The sequence below is a fragment of the Eupeodes corollae genome, chromosome 1, assembly GCF_945859685.1.
Source record: "Eupeodes corollae chromosome 1, idEupCoro1.1, whole genome shotgun sequence".
Classification (NCBI taxonomy): Eukaryota; Metazoa; Arthropoda; class Insecta; order Diptera; family Syrphidae; genus Eupeodes; species Eupeodes corollae.
In genome coordinates this window covers 303,415,950-303,435,151 of record NC_079147.1, presented here as the reverse complement: position 1 = coordinate 303,435,151, position 19,202 = coordinate 303,415,950, and the positions used below count along the sequence as shown (strand labels likewise).

The window sequence follows — 19,202 nt, the reverse complement described above, 5'->3', positions numbered from 1 at the left end:
CTCACGGTTGTTCTTCGTTCACAGCATTCACCTTAACTCTTTGCCGGTTAGCATAAACAGGGTAACGGATGCAGTAAGTTTCAAGACCGAGGTTTTTAAACATTTTTCGAACAACTAGGATGTTAAGGGGGAAATAGGAAAGAAGAAGAGAGGAAAAGTCTTATATGTACTATTAAAAAAAAAAAAATTAGCAGCCTAAGTATTATCTTATTGTATATAGAATCAAACAGCACTTTAATTGTTCAACCAAAGTACAAATATTATAAAAGACATTGTCTTAGTGTATTGTTTACAATAAAGAAATTGAAATTGAATTGAAATTAACTTTCAAAGTTCACTTTTTCAAAAGACACGGAGAAATGGTTGATTTTGACATTTCTTCCCTGTTTTTTGTTCATCAAATTAAAGGATAAATTAAGGAATCCAATGTCTATTTTTTATCACAGTGGATTAAATGATCTAAGATTTGCGTTGGTTAGTTTGGAAATTACATTAAAAGTCAGTTCCCATAGTTTCTCAGTTCCTGAAGTTGAGGATCAGGGTTCGAACCTCAGTCATGAAATAAAAAAACACTATTTCTGTGTGGAAAAAGTAAAGTAAATCTCGTTAAATCGGAGCGTTGCAGTGGATATTCTTCCTCAAAAATGAATAAATTTGCTTTGAGTGGGAGAAATTTTTGAACCCTGGAGTGGATTTTGACTAGAAAAAAATTGAATCAATTGAACGGTTGTTTTTAAAAGTTATTTTAAGTGGTTGAAAGTTTGTCAGCTGTCAATTTTGATTACATAAATAGACTGACAAATGAGCAAAGCTTCCAAATGTCGAATAATAGTTGTTTTATTGTATATGTGATTGTTATTATGTTCTAATAAATATCCATCATTTTAGAAATTTAAAACGGAGCAGATCGTCAAATTTTTGACGATGATAATGAAGGAGCTACTGTTGGAAGCAGCTAGACCACTTGCGCATGTTATAAATTCTTAGCTAAATGATAGCAAGTTATTAAAAGCCCAAGCTTTAGCTTGGCAAAATATTTGTGGAACTTTAAAGGCAAGTGACTTTAAATTGACGCCAAACAAGTAAGGCACCGATTAAGCCGCTACAAGCAGGAGGCACGAACCAATTTAAGTCAATTTAATCGATCTCAGAGGGAGACCGGAGGTTTAAAACTTCCTAAATAACCTTCTGAGATCGATTATGAAATTGCTGAAATTTCCGCTCTGGATTTTGTTGAAGATACCGCAGAATTTGTTTATGCCAAAAAAAATATTTACCTGTAGTGACGATAAAACTCTGTATCGTCAAATTTTGAAAATGGTTCAAAGCATATAAAGCTTTTTGCCTCCTTGCTTCGGCCACATCTCCCAAGATGTTTATATATTCTATTATTGAATCGTGCGAATATATTTTGTTAAGTTTATGTTTGCAAATTTTATGTTGATTTTGACAGCTCGTGGCGGCCGTATTGTTTCTTTTTATTTCTGTCAAAATACTTTTTTCAATCTTAATTGCAAATGATTAAAGTTTGTTATTAAAATGTGTGCTCTAATAGCAAATGTGCGCTCGTTGCCCCCTTTTTATGGGGCACATGGTCGTTCTTTCAAGTAGACAATCACGAGTATACTGGTTTAGTGAACAATCAACCAACAACGTACGTCATGTGGCATTCCACATTCGTATAGTACGGCTAAAGAACGAATCTCTGTACTTGACAGTACGACCGAAGTTGGGCTCGAGGGTATATTGATGAGCATTCCTAGAAGCGCGAGTATTACGGTTGAACTGTTTAAGGGGAGGAATGCAGCTGGCATAGAGCATAAACCATTAAAATAACGGTAAAAGAGGGTGAGACAAGAATCATTTCGACGATATTCAAGTGACGTAAATGATCTTATGATGGTAATATCACCAATCAATCTAAATGCTCTACGTTCAATACTATCCAAGAGGCTTAGGTAAGTTGCGGGAGCACCAGCTTAGATATGGGAGTTACTCAAGCATTGGACGTATATAAGTCTTGTAAATGAGAGCCAGATCAGAGGGGGAGAAAAACTTCTTGCATCGCCTTAGAAAACCCAAACATCTTGCGGCATTTTTGGCGACATCGCCTATGTGATCGTTCCACCAAAGGTGGTTGGAGATACACATACCGAGAATATCGAGATGTTCAGTTTCCTCGATGTGCCATTTATGGATAATAGCAAGGGGGTTTATTTCGCTTTAACGATACAAGACAGCATTGCATTTTCGCAGCATTAAATTCCACGCGGTTTCTTATTCCCCATTGTACAATGCTGTTTAAGTCGGAATTTAATGAGCTTATCATATTTTGTCGTTGCAGTTCCACATGTGGTGAAGAGGGGTGTGAATCTGAAAACGAATATGAAAAGCTAAAAGTACTATCGTCAGCGAAACAATGTATTGGATTAGATGTTGCCGACAAGAGATCATTAATAAATATGAGAAAGAGTGTTGGAGATAAAAACAGAGCCCTGGGGCACACCAGCGTTTATTTTATGGTTTTCAGGCTTGAATCCATCCAATACCACTTGTATTGAACGATTAGAATGGTAATTACTAATCCAATGAAGGATGGATTCATGAAATCCGAAAGCACTCATTTTCTATAAGAGAGCCTGATGCCAAACCCTATCAAATGCTTTTGAAATATAATCTTACTTTCTCCAAAACTATCTAAAGATTTGTTCCACTGTTCCGTGAGATGAACCATGAGATCACCAGTGGACCTATTAATACGAAAGCCGTATTTTTGGTCATTAAGAAGCTTTCAATCTTCGAGATATTTCTTGAGCTGATAATTAATCAGCGTTTCCATGACCTTAGAAAGAAGGGACGTAAGTGCAATCGGTCGGTAAGTAGACGGTGAGGAAGATTCGCCTTTCTTGGGAATAGGCTGGACAAATGCAGTTTTCCATCCGCTCGTAACGAGACATGAGGAGTAGGACAGATGGAAAAGCTTACTCAGTGGTTTTGCCAGCGTTGAAGAACACCTCTTCAGAACAGTAACGGGGACACCTTGCGGACCAGCAGATTTATGTATGTTAAAATCTTTTAGGACTCTCGCTACAGTACGAGTGCGAAACAAGATTCTCCCCATAGAATCATTAACTCGCTCAAGTACAGGGGAAGTCATAACACTCACTGGCAGCGTTGAATTGGCGGCGAACTGCCTAGCAAAGATATTTGCTTTCTCTAAAGAGTTAACAAATGGAGAGTCATTCACAACTTTCTTTCTCTATCTTTTTCCATAAATAAGAGTGATCTATCTTGTACTTCTTACCCTGAATTAATTTTTAATAATTAAAAAAGAATAATACCTACAACTCGATTATCTATATAAACGCGTTTAAATAATTGATAGAAGTGATTCACTAATCCTTGTTGAATAGCTAAGGTCGCACTTATGTTAAAACTAGTTACTGACTAAAAGAACGATATTAAACGTGAAACAATTGCTACACAAAATTTTAATGGAAGTACCACTTATGGATGGCGGTTTTGATTGAGTGTTGCGCTTTTGATTCAGTAGACAATTCTGCACGTTTTTTGATTCCCCATTAGACACCGACGTTAATAATTCGCATGAAAAGGACAAGGATGGAAATCTAAAAAAGAATACGAAAAGCTGCGGTATTGTCACCAGCGAAATGATTTAGAAGGTTAGAAGTTTCACTAAGAAACTTATCAAAAATAAGGAAAAGTGTCGGGGACAAAAAGGAACCCTGGGGCACACCAGCTTTTATTTTGTAGATATCAGATTTGTACCTGCCCAATCTTACATGAAACGGACCGTGATTTCTAACTAAACGAAGAAAAATTCATCAACACTAAATGAGCTTGTTGACAAACTCTATCAATTGCCTTTAAATGTTCAAGGGCAATCTTTCTTTCTTTAAGACGATGTAAAAATTTGTTCATTGTTCGGTGAGGTAAGCTAAGAGATAATTTGTAGACCGAGCGTACAGCCCGTCATTAAAGAGCTTTCTTTCTAGTAGATATTTCTCAAGCTGATAATTTATCAGCTTTTCCATGACCTTGGGAAGAAGGGACATATTTGCAATCAGTCTATAATTGGAGGGTGAGGAAGATTCTCCTGTTTTGGGGTTGGGCTGACCAAATGCTCTTTTCCAACTATTCAGAACGATTTCAGGAAAGTAAAACAAGATCTATTATGAAAAATTTTCTGTCTATTATCATCAGTCTGTTTACTCAAATATTGGAGATGATGCTCGAAGACAAATTTTAAAAAATTGCTGTTTTGCATCAACCCTTTGAAAATATTTTCTTCTTAAGAAATCAACAAAACTTACAAATTAAAGAAGTCAACAAAACTTACAAATTTTAGAAAGAAAAATGTTTGGTTCTTGAATTAATTCATAGTTTCTCCAAAAAATTAACACAAACAAGTTAAGGTGAACAAATAAGTTGGGATGAAACTTAAGTGTGGCACTCACAAATTAAACGTTACAGAATCTCTTTTCACTTTAGTTCTCGAGGTATTCTAAGTTTTTATATTAAATTAATTGTTTTTCAATTAGCAATTGTGGGACATATATATTCAAAGTTATTTCAAAAAGTAGATTTCTTTAATTTTTTAAGATGTTAAAAGTTTTTGTATTTTTTAGAAAATCAATTTTGAAAGAAAAAAAATACCTAAAGAAAGTCTAACACTATTTTTATATCAGTCAAAATAAAATAAGAAGGAATTGGAGACGAGCTTCAGGAATTAAGAGGCAACTTAGTATCAAATTGGCGGCTTTTTATTCAAGGTTACTGTTCAAGAACCTTAATATTTGCTCTCTCTCAGAAAAAATCTTATAAACAAGTTAAAGCATTACTGAGGATTTTTCGAATTCTAAACTTTGTGAAAACATAGATTTTAGTTGTTTTTGACTGCAAACCACTTTTTGGTGAATATCGTTAAATTATTAACAAATCTTTGATGAAATCTTTACTTATACAGCTAAACGGTATAAGCTTAATGACTCTTATGACCACCCCTTGGATCGTTTTGGTCAAAATTTGATGAATTTGTGCTGAGCTATTGGAATAGGTTTGGATTTCCGATTCTTGGTCCAGTTCTCAGTTAAAAGTAGTATTGTAAGATAGTTTCGACTAAAATTTAAACAAAATAATCTTTCAACGGAGGTCCGGTCTACTACCACCACCCCCCTGGATCTTGCGTATGCATTGCCATAATTTTGTTTTAAGATCTTTCCCGCTTACGTATTCAGTTTTCAGATAATTGAACTCTACTGTACTCACATACAGTTTTAGATTCTCTGTTGTAACATTCAACAATCCAAAATGACGCCAAATGTCAAACCAAATGTATCTCCCCACACTATACGTCAAACTATTCGTGGTGAATACCTCCCTTCTATAATTCTCTATCACAAATCACCATAAACAAATCCCAATAAAAAAAACAAAACAAACTCAACGTGGGTAATTTAAAAATAAAATGTTCGCTTTCTTTGCAAAACTATAGAAAAGCAAAAGATATATCAAAAAAGTCATCATCATCACAAAGTTTTTAAAGCAAAATTATAAGAAAAATATAGATACAAATATTATTTGTATGGATTGACTTTTAAATAACACACTTGGATGACAGTCGGGTTCCTTCGCTGGGAGGACTGAGGAGTGTTTTGTGTTTTTCGAAGTTTTTGGTCGTGTACCGCTTGGTTCGGAGTATTGTACGCATCTAGATACTTTTGTTTTATATAGAAAGAGTTCGAAGTGCAAAAAGATACAAAACAGAAATGCAATTTTCTTATATGAAACTTGCTATATACGCATTGACATTCCTAACTTACGCGTACTCGGGTTATGGTTCGAGTACGATTGCAAGTTTGCGTGATGCAATTATCGCTGCAGAGGCAATTTTCGGTGATGTCTTCCACAATGTCATTACTGTGGCGAAGAAATTTAAAGTTGTTCACGAAGTCTTCGATGCGGCAGTTGATGAGAATTGTGTTTTCACTTGTCCGGGTGGTAAGAATTTTTGTATTTATCTATTTGAATTATTAATCATCTGCTTTTTGGCCTTGCAGTAGATAAAAGATAAAAATACTTTAAGTTTTTGTTTGATATCTTCGTTTAATCATTTTGCGCTATCAAAGAAAAAGAAAAAAACTTTTGACAGGTCTATTTGTTGAGTTTTGACATTTCATGTGTGGATGATGGTGTGATTTAAGAGAAACTGAGTACACATTACATTTACACTGTGAGACACTGGAAATAGATACACAGACATTGAGTGGTGAAACTTAAGTTCAAATTAGGTAACTAACCGCACATGATTCTGTGTACTTGCAAGAAAAATACTAATATGGGGTTGATTTTATCATCATCGTGACAATCTCAGGTAAAAATAAGATTCTGGTAATAAGTACGTGTTCCAATTAAATTGTACCACATCTGTCTCTCTTAAAAATAAATAGTACGTAACGGTCAGTTACAGTAAGTTCTTTGACATTTTTGTAATCATCAGTTTTGAAATTATGATAGTTCAAAAGATCTAAGGGTGGATAATGTTCGTTTTATCAGAAAAAATTGATTAGTTAAAAATAAACTTCAGCCGTTTAGAAGACCAACAAAAAATGGTTTCTTGGGTACTTTTTGTTGCTAGAAATACTATAAAATATAGCAACATTTCAGAATCGGGATTTTATTAGATGCAGTGTTGGACAAAACTAAACCAATGTTTTACTTAAAAAAAATCTCTTTAGTTTAAATACTTAAAAATGCATATATTTATTTCTTTAAAGTTTTCAAAGTTCTTTGAACTTGAAATATCGAAAAATAATATTTCACTCCTTATAAATTACAATTTTAAAACTTTGTTTCTGTCTGCCCAAACATAAAGCAACTTTATTTAAAGTAATCTACTTAAGAACATGATTTTAAATCAACATTAGTGGCGAAACCAATATTTTTGACCACTGCTCTGCATCTTCTAGGCATACTCTTAATAAGATTCGTGATAAAAGTGATAGATCGTTTGGAGTATTATACCTTTTGCGTACAATCCTCCGATCAACAATCTCGCATATATTCTCTATTAGGTTGAGATCAGGAGACTGTGCTTACCATTCCATCACCTCAACTTTATGATCACGAAAGGATAATTTCTTTCCTGTTAAAAATTATACCGGGAATAAACCTGGAATATCTTTTTCTTGGTAAAAATGTACCAGAGTTCTGTTAGTATATACCAGGTAATTCTTTTCTTCCTGGTAAAAATGAACCAGAATTCTGGCCAAATCTAAAGCAACTTTATTTATAGGTACCAGAAATATTTTTTTCTCCTGGTAAAAATGTACCAGAATTCTATTAGAATATACCAGAAATATTTTTTAGCTGTTAAAAATGTTCCCGAATTCTGGTAGCATATACCAAGTAATTCATTTTTTTTCCTGGTAAAAATAAACCAGAATTCCGGGAATATTTTTTTCTTCTGGTAAAAATGTATCAGAATTCTGGTAGAATATACCAGGATTTTTTCCTTGTAAAATTGTACTAGAATTCCGGTAAAATATATACCAGGAATATTTTTTTCTAAAAATGTACTAGAATTCTTGTATAATATACCGGAATTTTTTTCTCAAAATGTAGCTGAATTCTGGTAGAATATTAAGCTCTTCCCACCAAACTATGAACTATGCATAGCATATTTTTGATTGTATTCCTCCTACTAAAAAGAAAGCATAAGATATGGGTAATATTCCTAAAGAAAACTTTTCATATCAATATGTACAAAAAAAAAGGAATGAAAATTTTTCTCTAAATTAAATTATCGGAAGCGCCATGTAGCTTACAATTATTTAGCGGGAAAGGCTTGATAGGTTTACTGTACTAAAATTTTATGGGGAAATGCTCCAAAAAAATTCAAAAGACAGGTTTTTTTAAGAGGAAAATATTTACCAGACAATAAAATTCCTGCTTTTATTTTCTAGATAAAAGATAATTTTAAGACTCCCAGTATATTTATGGTAATAAATAACAGAAGACTGATTTTATCTACCAGGAAAAAATATACCAGAAAATTAATTTCGGGTTCTCTTTACCAGATTCCAGATAATCTTCATTTTACCAGAAAAAAATACTTTCTACCAGAACGCTGGTAACATTTACCAGAAAATTTTCTGTTAAAAATTTTATCAGGAAACCAGATTTCTTTATCACGAAATATGGAGTTATTTACCCACAGTATTTTACCACATTTTTTTTATACCAAGAAATCTGGTAAAAAAAAATCTCCTGGTACTTGTTAGATTCTACCAGATTTCTGGTTTTTTGATTTTCACCATGAAATTTGGAGTTATTTACCACGAAATCTCTACTATTGTACCAGTTTTTGTGCTGGTATTTTCTACCGGATTTTGCGTACCACGAACATTTTTTTAGACTTTTTTAGTATAGCCTTTACTCCCTGTCCAGAGAAGTATCCCCAGACCATGTTGCTTCCTGGCCCTTTGCCAGACGGCTGCCAAAATGCGCGAAAATTAACTTTTTGGGCCGAAATGATAACCACATGAATGATACATCAAAAAATCAGAAAACAATTGTATTTTATTTAGAAAAAAATTATTGAATCACATGACACAAAATTGAACGAAATTTTGAAATTATAAAAAAAAAATATTCTTCAGAAGAATTTTGCGAAATATTGTGTTCTTCAATATCATTTTCATCACAGATAATTAAATTTTCAATAATTTGCTTGGGCCACGACTCCGTTGAGCCATTTTAATTTGACCATGAAATGGGGAAAGTTGTATCCCTGTATTTAATATTGCACTTTTCCAAATGTGGCATATATAGTTGCAACGATTAATTTGTTGCAGTAAGACGCTTCTATTTGGTGGCAATAAACTACCTTCAAAACCTTCAGATAATATGGTTAAGGATATAATTGCTTAAGGTTTTAAAGAAAAATGTTTAACTTACTTTTAATGTGTTTGAAATTTGTTTTCGAAGTCGGCTTATATGTTTTGTATAGAAATTCTTATATTCACTTTGAGGGCGGTTGTTTTATACATTTTTCAAAGAAATTCCTCTATTCTTAGAATGTCCTCTTCACTTACATAAGAAAGTTTGTTCGAATTTTGAAAAATCCTTTTGAAATTCTATAGAACCCTTACGAATTTCAAAATATTTCACTTTTCCTTCCTTAAAAAAAACTTGGCGTGTAGTCACAACCAGTAAAGCTGTGAAAGAGAAACGCGCAGCACAAAGCGTCGGACCCAAACTAAGATACATTTCTTTTATGTGTTAAAACCTTAACAATATAAAGATAGATTTAGTATGTCTTTTTTAATGTTTATTTTATACTTTCATACCTTTATGAGTTCTTAGAAATGTTCCCTATTTCCAGCCATATATTCAGCCTTATTTTTCAAGTAAGGAAGAGAATTGAGAACTACAATAAGCACATTGGTATCTACGTATTAAAGGATTTAAGTTGAAAAATTCTTTTAAAAAGCGTTAAAATGCGTCTGGCAAGTGGAAGGCTGAAAATAAAACGTCTTGAACACATACCTTTACAATCAGGAGAATTTTTCTAACATTTTGGTATATGATTGTTTTGGTTATGGTTAGTAGGAAAATAGTTATTAAGGATTTAATTTGTGAAATTCTTTTAAATATGTTAAAATGCGTCTGGCAAGGGGAAGACTGAAAGTAAAACGTTTTTGTCACACTTTTTTGACATCAGGGCACCATCCCCTATTGTGTATATATCCATTTAAGTGGTTATCACTTCGAACCCAAAATCAAAAAAAGAGGCTGGGATGCGACCCAAACTGATAACTTCCCATCCTGTCTGTCGATTTGTCTTGCTTAAAAGTTTGTCTATATGTATTTTTACCAAATTTGCGCTCTATTTTTTGTAGATTTTATTTTTTATGAAAAAAACGGACTGTTGGATTTTTATATAAAAATAACTGAATATTGAAAACAATATTTTCTGTGAAATAAGATAAGTTTGATGCAAATATATTTAATTTTTGAAAATCTATTTGAGCCGAAAGTAAATTTTTACCAAGTTTTAGTAGGTATTGTTTTTTTTAGAGTTTTATTTTTTGTAAAAAAACTGTCAATTCGATTTTTCTCAAAATTTGTCCTAATGTTGAAAACAATATTTCTTATAAGAAAAAATTACTTAGAATCTATTATCTCAAAGTTTTGAAAAGATATTTGAGTCGAAAATCATTTTTTACGAACTTTTGTTAATTTTTTTTTTCGGTTTTTAATTTTTTGTACAAAAACTGTCTAATCGATTTTTTTCAAACTTTAACTGAATGTTGACAACAAGATGTTTTGAAATATAAAAGTAAATTAAAGCCAATATCTCAAAGTTTTGAAAAGATATTTGAGTCGAAAATCAATTTTTACCAACTTTTATACATTTTTTTTTAGGTTTTTATTTTTTGTAATAAAAACTGTCAATTCAATTTTTGTCAAAATTTTATCAGATGTCAAAAACATTATTTTTCGTTGCACAAAATTGTTTTAGAGATGAAATCATATTTCAGTCGTAAAATTTTGGAGGTGACAAATTTTTTTTTCAGTTTTATTGATTTATAAAAAGAACCGTTATATGATATATGTTATGATTTTTTTCAAAAAATATATCTGTTTGGTATCACGTTACAATATATTTTATAAAATTTAATTCAAGTCTCTAGCGTTTTTGGTTCGTAAGATATTTAGGGTTAACCAAAATTTTCACCTTTTTTTCAACCTGCTATAGTGAAAAAAAAAACACCCACGCAATTTTCTTGAGAGCCCTTTCTGCATCTTTCTGCCTTATTATCTGTATAACAAAATTTATTTGAAGTTGATATCTCTTCTGGTTCTTGAGCTATGGACGACGAAAAAAACGTCGCGAACGTACGGACGTACGGACGTACGGACGTACAAACGTACGTACACACGCACGCACAGACATCTTTCTAAAAATCTTTTATTTCGACTCTAGGGACCTTGAAACGTCGAGAAATGTCAAAATTTTCAATTTGACAAATCGGACCCATTACAATAACTTCCTTTGGGAAGTTAAAAATGACCATTTTCGAATGCCCAACCCCGCTACCGGGTAAAAAAAAACCTGCCAGACGGTTGAATTTGGCATAGTGTTGCGTATATCGACACATACATGCATATAGATTTTGGTTATCACTCCACTTCCAAAATTTGCTGCCGGCTCTAGGTCTACCTGTAAAATTACTTTCATCTGGTTTCCTTTCAGGCCAAAAATTAGCCCTCAGCTCTTAGAATATTTCTTTACAATAATATCAAAAATATATGACATTAAGAAAATGATAAAATGAATTAAGTGATAAACATTCAATATAATTTATTGATAGAATGTCAGAAAATAATGTCAACGAATCTACTTGGTACAATAAAAGTAGTGAAATATTTGATAGAAGTTTGTTATATTGATCCAAAATTAATTAATAATAAATTTACAATGAGATCCAACGAAATAAGTGCAGTGAGTTCTAAATAAAATCCTTATTTAAAAAATAAACTGACAGCTATTAGATCAAATTTTAAATTTATTTTAGAACTTTTCAAGGGATTGACTGTAAGCCTTATCTCATAAGAAATAAATCGCTTATAATTATTTGTCGACCACTGTATCTGGTAATTGTATCTAATAATTAATCAGATATTTAGATTGCTTACCACAATATTTTCTTAAATTTGTTATTTCAAAAACGCTTACAGTTTTTAACACGATTTTGAAAAAATAACCACTGATAAATGAGATTAAATTGAATTTCATTGAATTTTTAAATTAAACGTATTTTTAAACACACACTTTCTATACAAGAGCATTATAAACCGGTATAATAATGCTATTAAATTTATTGTAAATAAATGTATTACTTACTAACTAGTTTGAAAGTACAACACTTATTTAAACACTCATAAGAAAAATCCTGTAAAGTTCTTAACCCTAACCTCTTAACTCGTTCACTGCCGTGTGACCCTCAGGCGGGCACAACTTGTACTCTTTTACAGTTTTGCCGAAATGTATCCATTTTTTGGTGGTTGGTATTGAAAAAAAAATAGAAAAAATTTAATAATATAAACAATAAACTAGAATTCACTTTGAATGATTGTAAAAAATGTGTACATTATGATTTGATGCTTGCTAAAGCAATCTTAACATTAAGGAGGATTATATCGCACGTACCACAAAAAATTGTGACCTTTTTTTTCTTCTAGACAGCAGCGTTTCTGCCTTCCCTTTCGCTAATATTGCTATAGCAATCTACACAGCGTTTTCTTATTTTCCTATTTCTGGAACCCCTGCTTTCAGTTTCCTTAACTGTGGATGCATGTGCTTTCAAGACAGGGTTACACAAAGCTTCGCAATTCAATTTTCTGAACTCTTAAATTGAGCAGTTCTTATTCTCCTTATAAAGGGTGATTTTTTTGAGGTTAGGATTTTCATGCATTAGTATTTGACAGATCACGCGGGATTTCAGACATGGTGTCAAAGACAAAGATGCTCAGTATGCTTTGACATTTCATCATGAATAGACTTACTAACGAGCAACGCTTGCAAATCATTGAATTTTATTACCAAAATCAGTGCTCGGTTCGAAATGTGTTTCGCGCTTTACGTCCGATTTATGGTCTACATAATCGACCAAGTGAGCAAACAATTAATGCGATTGTGACCAAGTTTCGCACTCAATTTACTTTATTGGACATTAAACCAACCACACGAATGCGTACAGTGCGTACAGAAGAGAATATTGCGTCTGTTTCTGAGAGTGTTGCTGAAGACCGTGAAATGTCGATTCGTCGCCGTTCGCAGCAATTGGGTTTGTGTTATTCGACCACATGGAAGATTTTACGCAAAGATCTTGGTGTAAAACCGTATAAAATACAGCTCGTGCAAGAACTGAAGCCGAACGATCTGCCACAACGTCGAATTTTCAGTGAACGGGCCCTAGAAAAGTTGGCATAAAATCCGCTTTTTTATCCACAAATTTTGTTCAGCGATGAGGCTCATTTCTGGTTGAATGGCTACGTAAATAAGCAAAATTGCCGCATTTGGAGTGAAGAGCAACCAGAAGCCGTTCAAGAACTGCCCATGCATCTCGAAAAATGCCCTGTTTGGTGTGGTTTGTACGCTGGTGGAATCATTGGACCGTATTTTTTCAAAGATGCTGCGATCGCTATCGTTCAATGCTAAAAAACTTTTTGTTGCCAAAAATGGAAGAAATGAACTTGGTTGACATGTGGTTTCAACAAGATGGCGCTACATGCCACACAGCTCGCGATTCTATGGCCATTTTGAGGGAAAACTTCGGAGAACAATTCATCTCAAGGAATGGACCGGTAAGTTGGCCACCAAGATCATGCGATTTGACGCCTTTAGACTATTTTTTGTGGGGCTACGTCAAGTCTAAAGTCTACACAAATAAGCCAGCAACTATTCCAGCTTTGGAAGACAAAATTTCCGAAGAAATTCGGGCTATTCCGGCCGAAATGCTCGAAAAAGTTACCCAAAATTGGACTTTCCGAATGGACCACCTAAGACGCAGGTGCGGTCAACATTTAAATGAAATTATCTTCAAAAAGTAAATGTCATGGACCAATCTAACATTTGAAATAAAGAATCGATGAGATTTTGCAAATTTTATGCGTTTTTTTTTTTTTAAAAGTTCTCAAGCTCTTAAAAAATCACCGTGTATAACCTAGGCTATTTTATGATACCATCTAAAAGTTTTGGGTAGAAGTGTGTAAAATAACAAGCCATTTGATCGGATATGTCAATACCTTTCTTAGTATGATTATAGTCCACAATAAAACGCAATTTTCGAATTTCATCACCTTGCCTCGACCGCTTTCCTGTAGGTACTTTCTCCAAACCATGTTTTGTACCCAACGCATTTTTTTCCATTTGACATATACGACTGCTGAATTTTCAAGCCATTTTACTTCATTTTTTCTGAGCTTGGCGTAGAGTTTCAGTGAGATGTATTTGAGGTTTTTAGCTAAAGAAATGGATGTATACAAATTACCTGTGGCAATTGTTTTAAATTTAAATAAATAAATTGGGTGGCGCAACAGTCCGTTGGGAACCAAGGCCTAGTGACTTATAACTCTCAACCATTCCAGTGTGCGAGTACTGTTGTCAGGAATGGATAGGACCTACAATTTTAAGCCGAATCCGAACGATAAATTTGAGAAAGCACTTTTCAGGACAAGAATTACTTTTGCAGAATTTGTCAATTCCTCGCAAGAGGCAGTACCCGTGAAAAAAGTTAGGTGGCACAGGCAGAGATTGAACTCAAGACCCCTTGCATGACAGTCCAGCGCTCTTTTTTTTAAATTTATTTTTATTACTTCATTCTTAAACTTATCTGAAAGCTAGACAAAAATTCATAAAACGAGCCTAATTATCCATAACTTACAACTTACTTAATGGTGGCCCTAATATCTATTTTACTTCAATTTAAATTTCATTTATTTTTGTATTTATTAGAAAATTTTGAAAAAAAAAACTAATATCAAGACCCTCTACTTAAAAACTACTTAAAATAAGGTCCTTAATATAAAACTTAAAGCTAACTTAAACTACCTATTCTACCTATAAACTACTTAAAACTAGAACAACCACAGCAGCAAATCTAACGTTTTTTGTTTTTATATTTTATTGTCTTTTTTTGTATGTTTTTATAATTTTTTTTTCTTCTTTTATATTCCATGTTTTTTTTCTTTTCTTTCTTTTGTTTTTTTATTTTTTTGTTTTTAATTTTTTTTTGTACCACCATGCCTATTCTACTTAAAACTAAACCCTAAAACTATAAAACAAGTATGTATTAGCCGTCCAAGGCTTAAAACCCCATCCCAATTACCCAATATCAAGTGCCGATTGAAGCCACCAAAACTGGTTCTCCTGCTTCACCCTATCAGTTCGGTCCCGTTCGCACACAGCCCTACTGAACCGAAGGAGCTCGGCTCCGCCTTGTGCCATGACGTCCCGATTGTATGGGAGTCGCCTATCCACGGTTCTTCGTCTGACGTGGTAGATTAACGGAACTGACAATCTATCATGTATCCGCATTTGTCTAAAAAGAGGAATGCCTCTGGTGGAATGAAGCCGCTCAAGCGTGCACGCCCCGAAAATTAAATTGTTGGTCGAAGACATAGCTCTTGCAATGTGACCTCGAACGAGTTTTATCACGAAATTGTCAATTCTGTTGATTCGAGCCCCATTGTATAGGACCTCGCTGCAATAGTAATGCACATAAGGAGATTCGGCTGTTCGATATAAGCCGGTACAGCGTCGTAAACACTGCCGCTCGAACACCCGAAACTTCTCCATCTGGGAAGGGGCAACGTTGAACCACACAGGACAACCATAAACGATCATTGGCCGTATGAGGGCCATGTAGTTAATTACCTTCACTCTGGGGTCAAGACGACTGCTAAAAAACAGCCGAACTGTTTATCCGGAATTATTTTGTTGTCCGCAGCCCACTTAGTCAGAGCCCTATTAATGATTATTTCGAAAAATTTGCTGATGCTCGGAAGAAGACTTATCAACCGAAGATTTGACGGGTTTCAGTTGTCCTTTCCCTTTTTCGGGAGAGGATGAACCACAGCGGTCTTCCAATGTATTGGGTAATATGCATTATTCAGTGCATTTTTGAAGAGTGTGGTGTAAATGTCAATTACAGTCCATCGCACTAACCATCATGTCTAAGACAAGGGCCAAGTCTAAGACAAGGACCAAGTCTAAGACAATTCGAGTCGAATACGATGTGCTTTGGGTATCTTTTCCTCTTTGGTTACTTGAATCAGTTTTGCCTGAATATACGGCTTTTCCTGGGTTATACTGCCGGAATTGCAGCCTACCGCGCCAAGGGACCGTTGATTCATCTACTGCCAACATTTCTTTCGTGCTTCTAGCTTTGACGAAGTTTTTTCAAGTAAGTCCAAAAGTCCACTTACTTTTTCCAAACTTTTTCTACTGTTTATTGAATTGTTCGCAAAGTGAATGAACTTCAAAAGTAACTGGAATCTATTCCGCATCATCACTTGAACGAAGGGATTTTGCAAGAACTTGTCAGTGCTCCAGTAGTGAGCAATAGATGGATATTTTACAATGCCCGTATACATCACCACTCCAAGGAATTTTTGTACCTCTTGGACGTTAGTGTCACTGTCTAGCCACTCCTTTGAGCGAGAAGAAGAAGAAGCCGAAAGACCTCTTCTGTGACCGTTGAAGATGCTTGAGGTTGAATATTTACAACACCATTCTGTTCGAAAGTGAACGCTTTGAGGGATTGGCCACTCACTGTTGTCCACTCGGTTAGAGTTCCATCAGAAACATTTGAAATCATAACTTGATCCGAAAATTTCAAAAGACGATTCCGAGTATTCGCTTGAATTTTCCCCAGATGGAATATATTAATCCGAACTGGAAGCCTCAAAATCCAAATCTTAATTATCGGAATCCCTGTCTCGATTACGGTTTCCATAAAACATCCTGGAATTCATTGCAAAATGTATTTCAATTTATATCTGGTAATGATACAAAGCTACTTGTTGACAAAAAATATCATAGGGAATGAAAGTAACTGTGACTGCCAGTGAATCACGTGGCACCTCATGCATTTCAGTTTCATCAGGTGCCGTGTGACCCGCCGGTAGTCACACCCATAAAACATTCAAAAATTGACGAAACACAAAATAACAAAAACACAGAACAATTTATAAACACTAAACACACACTTTTATGCAAAGAAACACTAAAGGCACCCGGATGAAAAAAAAACGAAAGTTAATTGGGCGGCAGCGATCGTGTTAAGGCAATGTTTTCTCAGCTTTTTCTTAATTTTTACGTTCTCATATCAATAAACCAGTAGAGAAACTGAGCATAACCACGTCCTTAAGTTTCATTTTGTGTTATTTTAAATTTATACTTCATATTAACCCAAATTTTAACATCTGTTTTAAATGTTATTATTTATTGTTCCAGATGTAAAAGCCGTCCAAAATAAGCTCTATACCCCGTCATCAGATGGATGTGGATCGTTGGGACTGTCCATTAGCACAGAATACTTACCAGCTGCTGAAATGGGTGCTTGCTGTAATGATCATGATATTTGCTATGACACCTGCAACAGTGATAAAGAACTCTGTGATCTAGACTTCAAAAGATGTCTCTATAGACACTGTGAGACATACGACAAGACAATAGCCAGTGATATTGTAATAAAAAGTTGTAAGGGAGCAGCTAAAATGTTATTCACTGGTACACTGACATTAGGCTGTAAATCATTTTTGGATGCCCAAAAAAGAACTTGCTATTGTCAGCCACCGAAAGAGAGTAAATATCAGAAGAATAATAATCAATACAGTAATAATAATAATAACAATAATAACAAAAACTATAAAGACAAAGACAAAAAACAGAAATATGGTTGGAAGGATGAGTTTTGAGTGACGGAGGGTTGAAAGATTTAGTGAAATATTTGCTTTGTTTATTTGGTAGATTCGGCAGTGCACTTTGTAGTATTATAATGTAAAACAAACAATAAAAGCATAAATTATTTAAAATGAAATGTTTGCATTCTTTTATTTTTCGCCTAGAACAGGTACATAAGACAGAAGGGAACTCATATGGAGTCATTAAATTGTTGCTATGCAAAATTATACCAAACCAACTAGCAATAAAATCCAGAGATAAAAAGTTAAACGCTAGGGCTAAAATGATTTGGGACATGGGAAATGTTTTCGATCGGTCCATTATGAACGGTACACAAAAAAGCGATGAGGAAGGTAAACTCACTATCATCCGCAATCCAGGCCAATCTGTTATAGATTATCTTTTCACGTCGAACGACATTTCTGTTTATCTTTGATTTTGAGGTGGACAGTCCGATATACTCCGAACATATGCCATTGGTCACCAACAAACTAGAAACACAAAATTGCCTTCTACCAAAACTGAAATGGAACAAAAATCGAGTTGAAGCGTATCAAATGAGTTTAAACCGAAATATGACAGTACAAAGAATAAAGGATAACATTTTGACGATAGAAGTTTTGTAGAACATCATAACATCCACAGCCATTACACATCAATCTAATCCAGTTCCCTGCAAAGCTAAATCACCGTGATATGATAAGGACTGTGAGTCTGCGAGGAAAAAATCTTTTGCGTTTTTAAACTTGTACCAAAACTTCAATGCCATTGATTACATTACTGCTAATAGAGCCTTCAAAGCTATTTGCAATGCCAAAAAAGTATACTTTTTGAAGAAACAAGGAGAAAGTATAGCTGTCTGCGGAAACTCTTCGGATTTTTGGAGAGCAATAAGAATCCCTAAATTAAAAACGTTTGGATCAAAAAAACTTTTATCTGCATCAGCACTTAAACATCATTTTTAAAATCAGTTGAACGCAGAATTTTTCTCTCAACCAATTCAGTATGCCATGCCTAATTTTGAAAACCTAATACTAGATAGCGAAATAACAATTTCAGAGGTTGAAGTAATTGTAACGAATATTAAGAAAAATAAAGCTCCCGGAGTTGATCTGATCCCAAACGAAATTCTTTAAATATGCAACAAAAGATTTTCTTATGCATCTTACAAAAGTATAAAATGATATCTTCACCACAGGGAATGCACCGGATTCTTTTAGAAAATCTATTATTTTTCCCCTACACAAAAAATCAGATAAGATGGACCCAGCGAACTATAGGGGTATATCTTTTCTTAACTCTTCGCCTCAAATATTTATGTAAATCTTAAGATGCAGCCTCAGAAAATGGGTCGAAAGTAAGCACCTTCTCAGTGAAGCACAAATTAGGTTCAGTAAAGGATATTCTACAGTGGACCAGATCTTTAGCTTGACGAACATTGCTGAACTATATCTTCGTAGGCGCAAAGAATTATTCAACTTTTTCCTCGAATTCCGAGCAGCTTTCGATTCTATCGACAAAAAAGCCCTAATTTACAAGCTGTTTAGAGACGGAATATCTCTTAAATTTGGAAGGTTGATTGAAAACATCTACAAAGATGTAAATCAAACGCTTTATTTATAGTTTGATTTCAATTATTTTATTATAAATTAATTCAAAAATATTTAATACAAAAAAGAGCTCTATGCTCATTGAGGTTAAAAGG

General features: G+C 34.0%; 1 protein-coding gene across 1 annotated transcript; it reads left to right on the top strand.

Annotated features, from left to right (window-relative positions):
• The first annotated feature begins 5,435 nt into the window (after positions 1 to 5,435).
• On the top strand, positions 5,436 to 17,633 carry LOC129942498 (group XIIA secretory phospholipase A2). The gene is made up of 2 exons (XM_056051472.1): positions 5,436 to 6,021; positions 17,048 to 17,633. The coding sequence occupies exons 1-2, from the start codon at positions 5,790 to 5,792 to the stop codon at positions 17,509 to 17,511; spliced, it is 696 nt and encodes a 231-aa protein (XP_055907447.1). The 5' UTR covers positions 5,436 to 5,789; the 3' UTR covers positions 17,512 to 17,633.
• Positions 17,634 to 19,202: the final 1,569 nt, after the last annotated feature.

Excerpts from the sequence above, each read along its gene's own strand:
- LOC129942498 (XM_056051472.1), top strand. The coding sequence starts at position 5,790 with ATGCAATTTTCTTATATGAAACTTGCTATATACGCATTGACATTCCTA. Across the intron at positions 6,022-17,047 it reads TGTTTTCACTTGTCCGGGTG|ATGTAAAAGCCGTCCAAAAT; the intron begins GTAAGAATTTTT and ends TTATTGTTCCAG.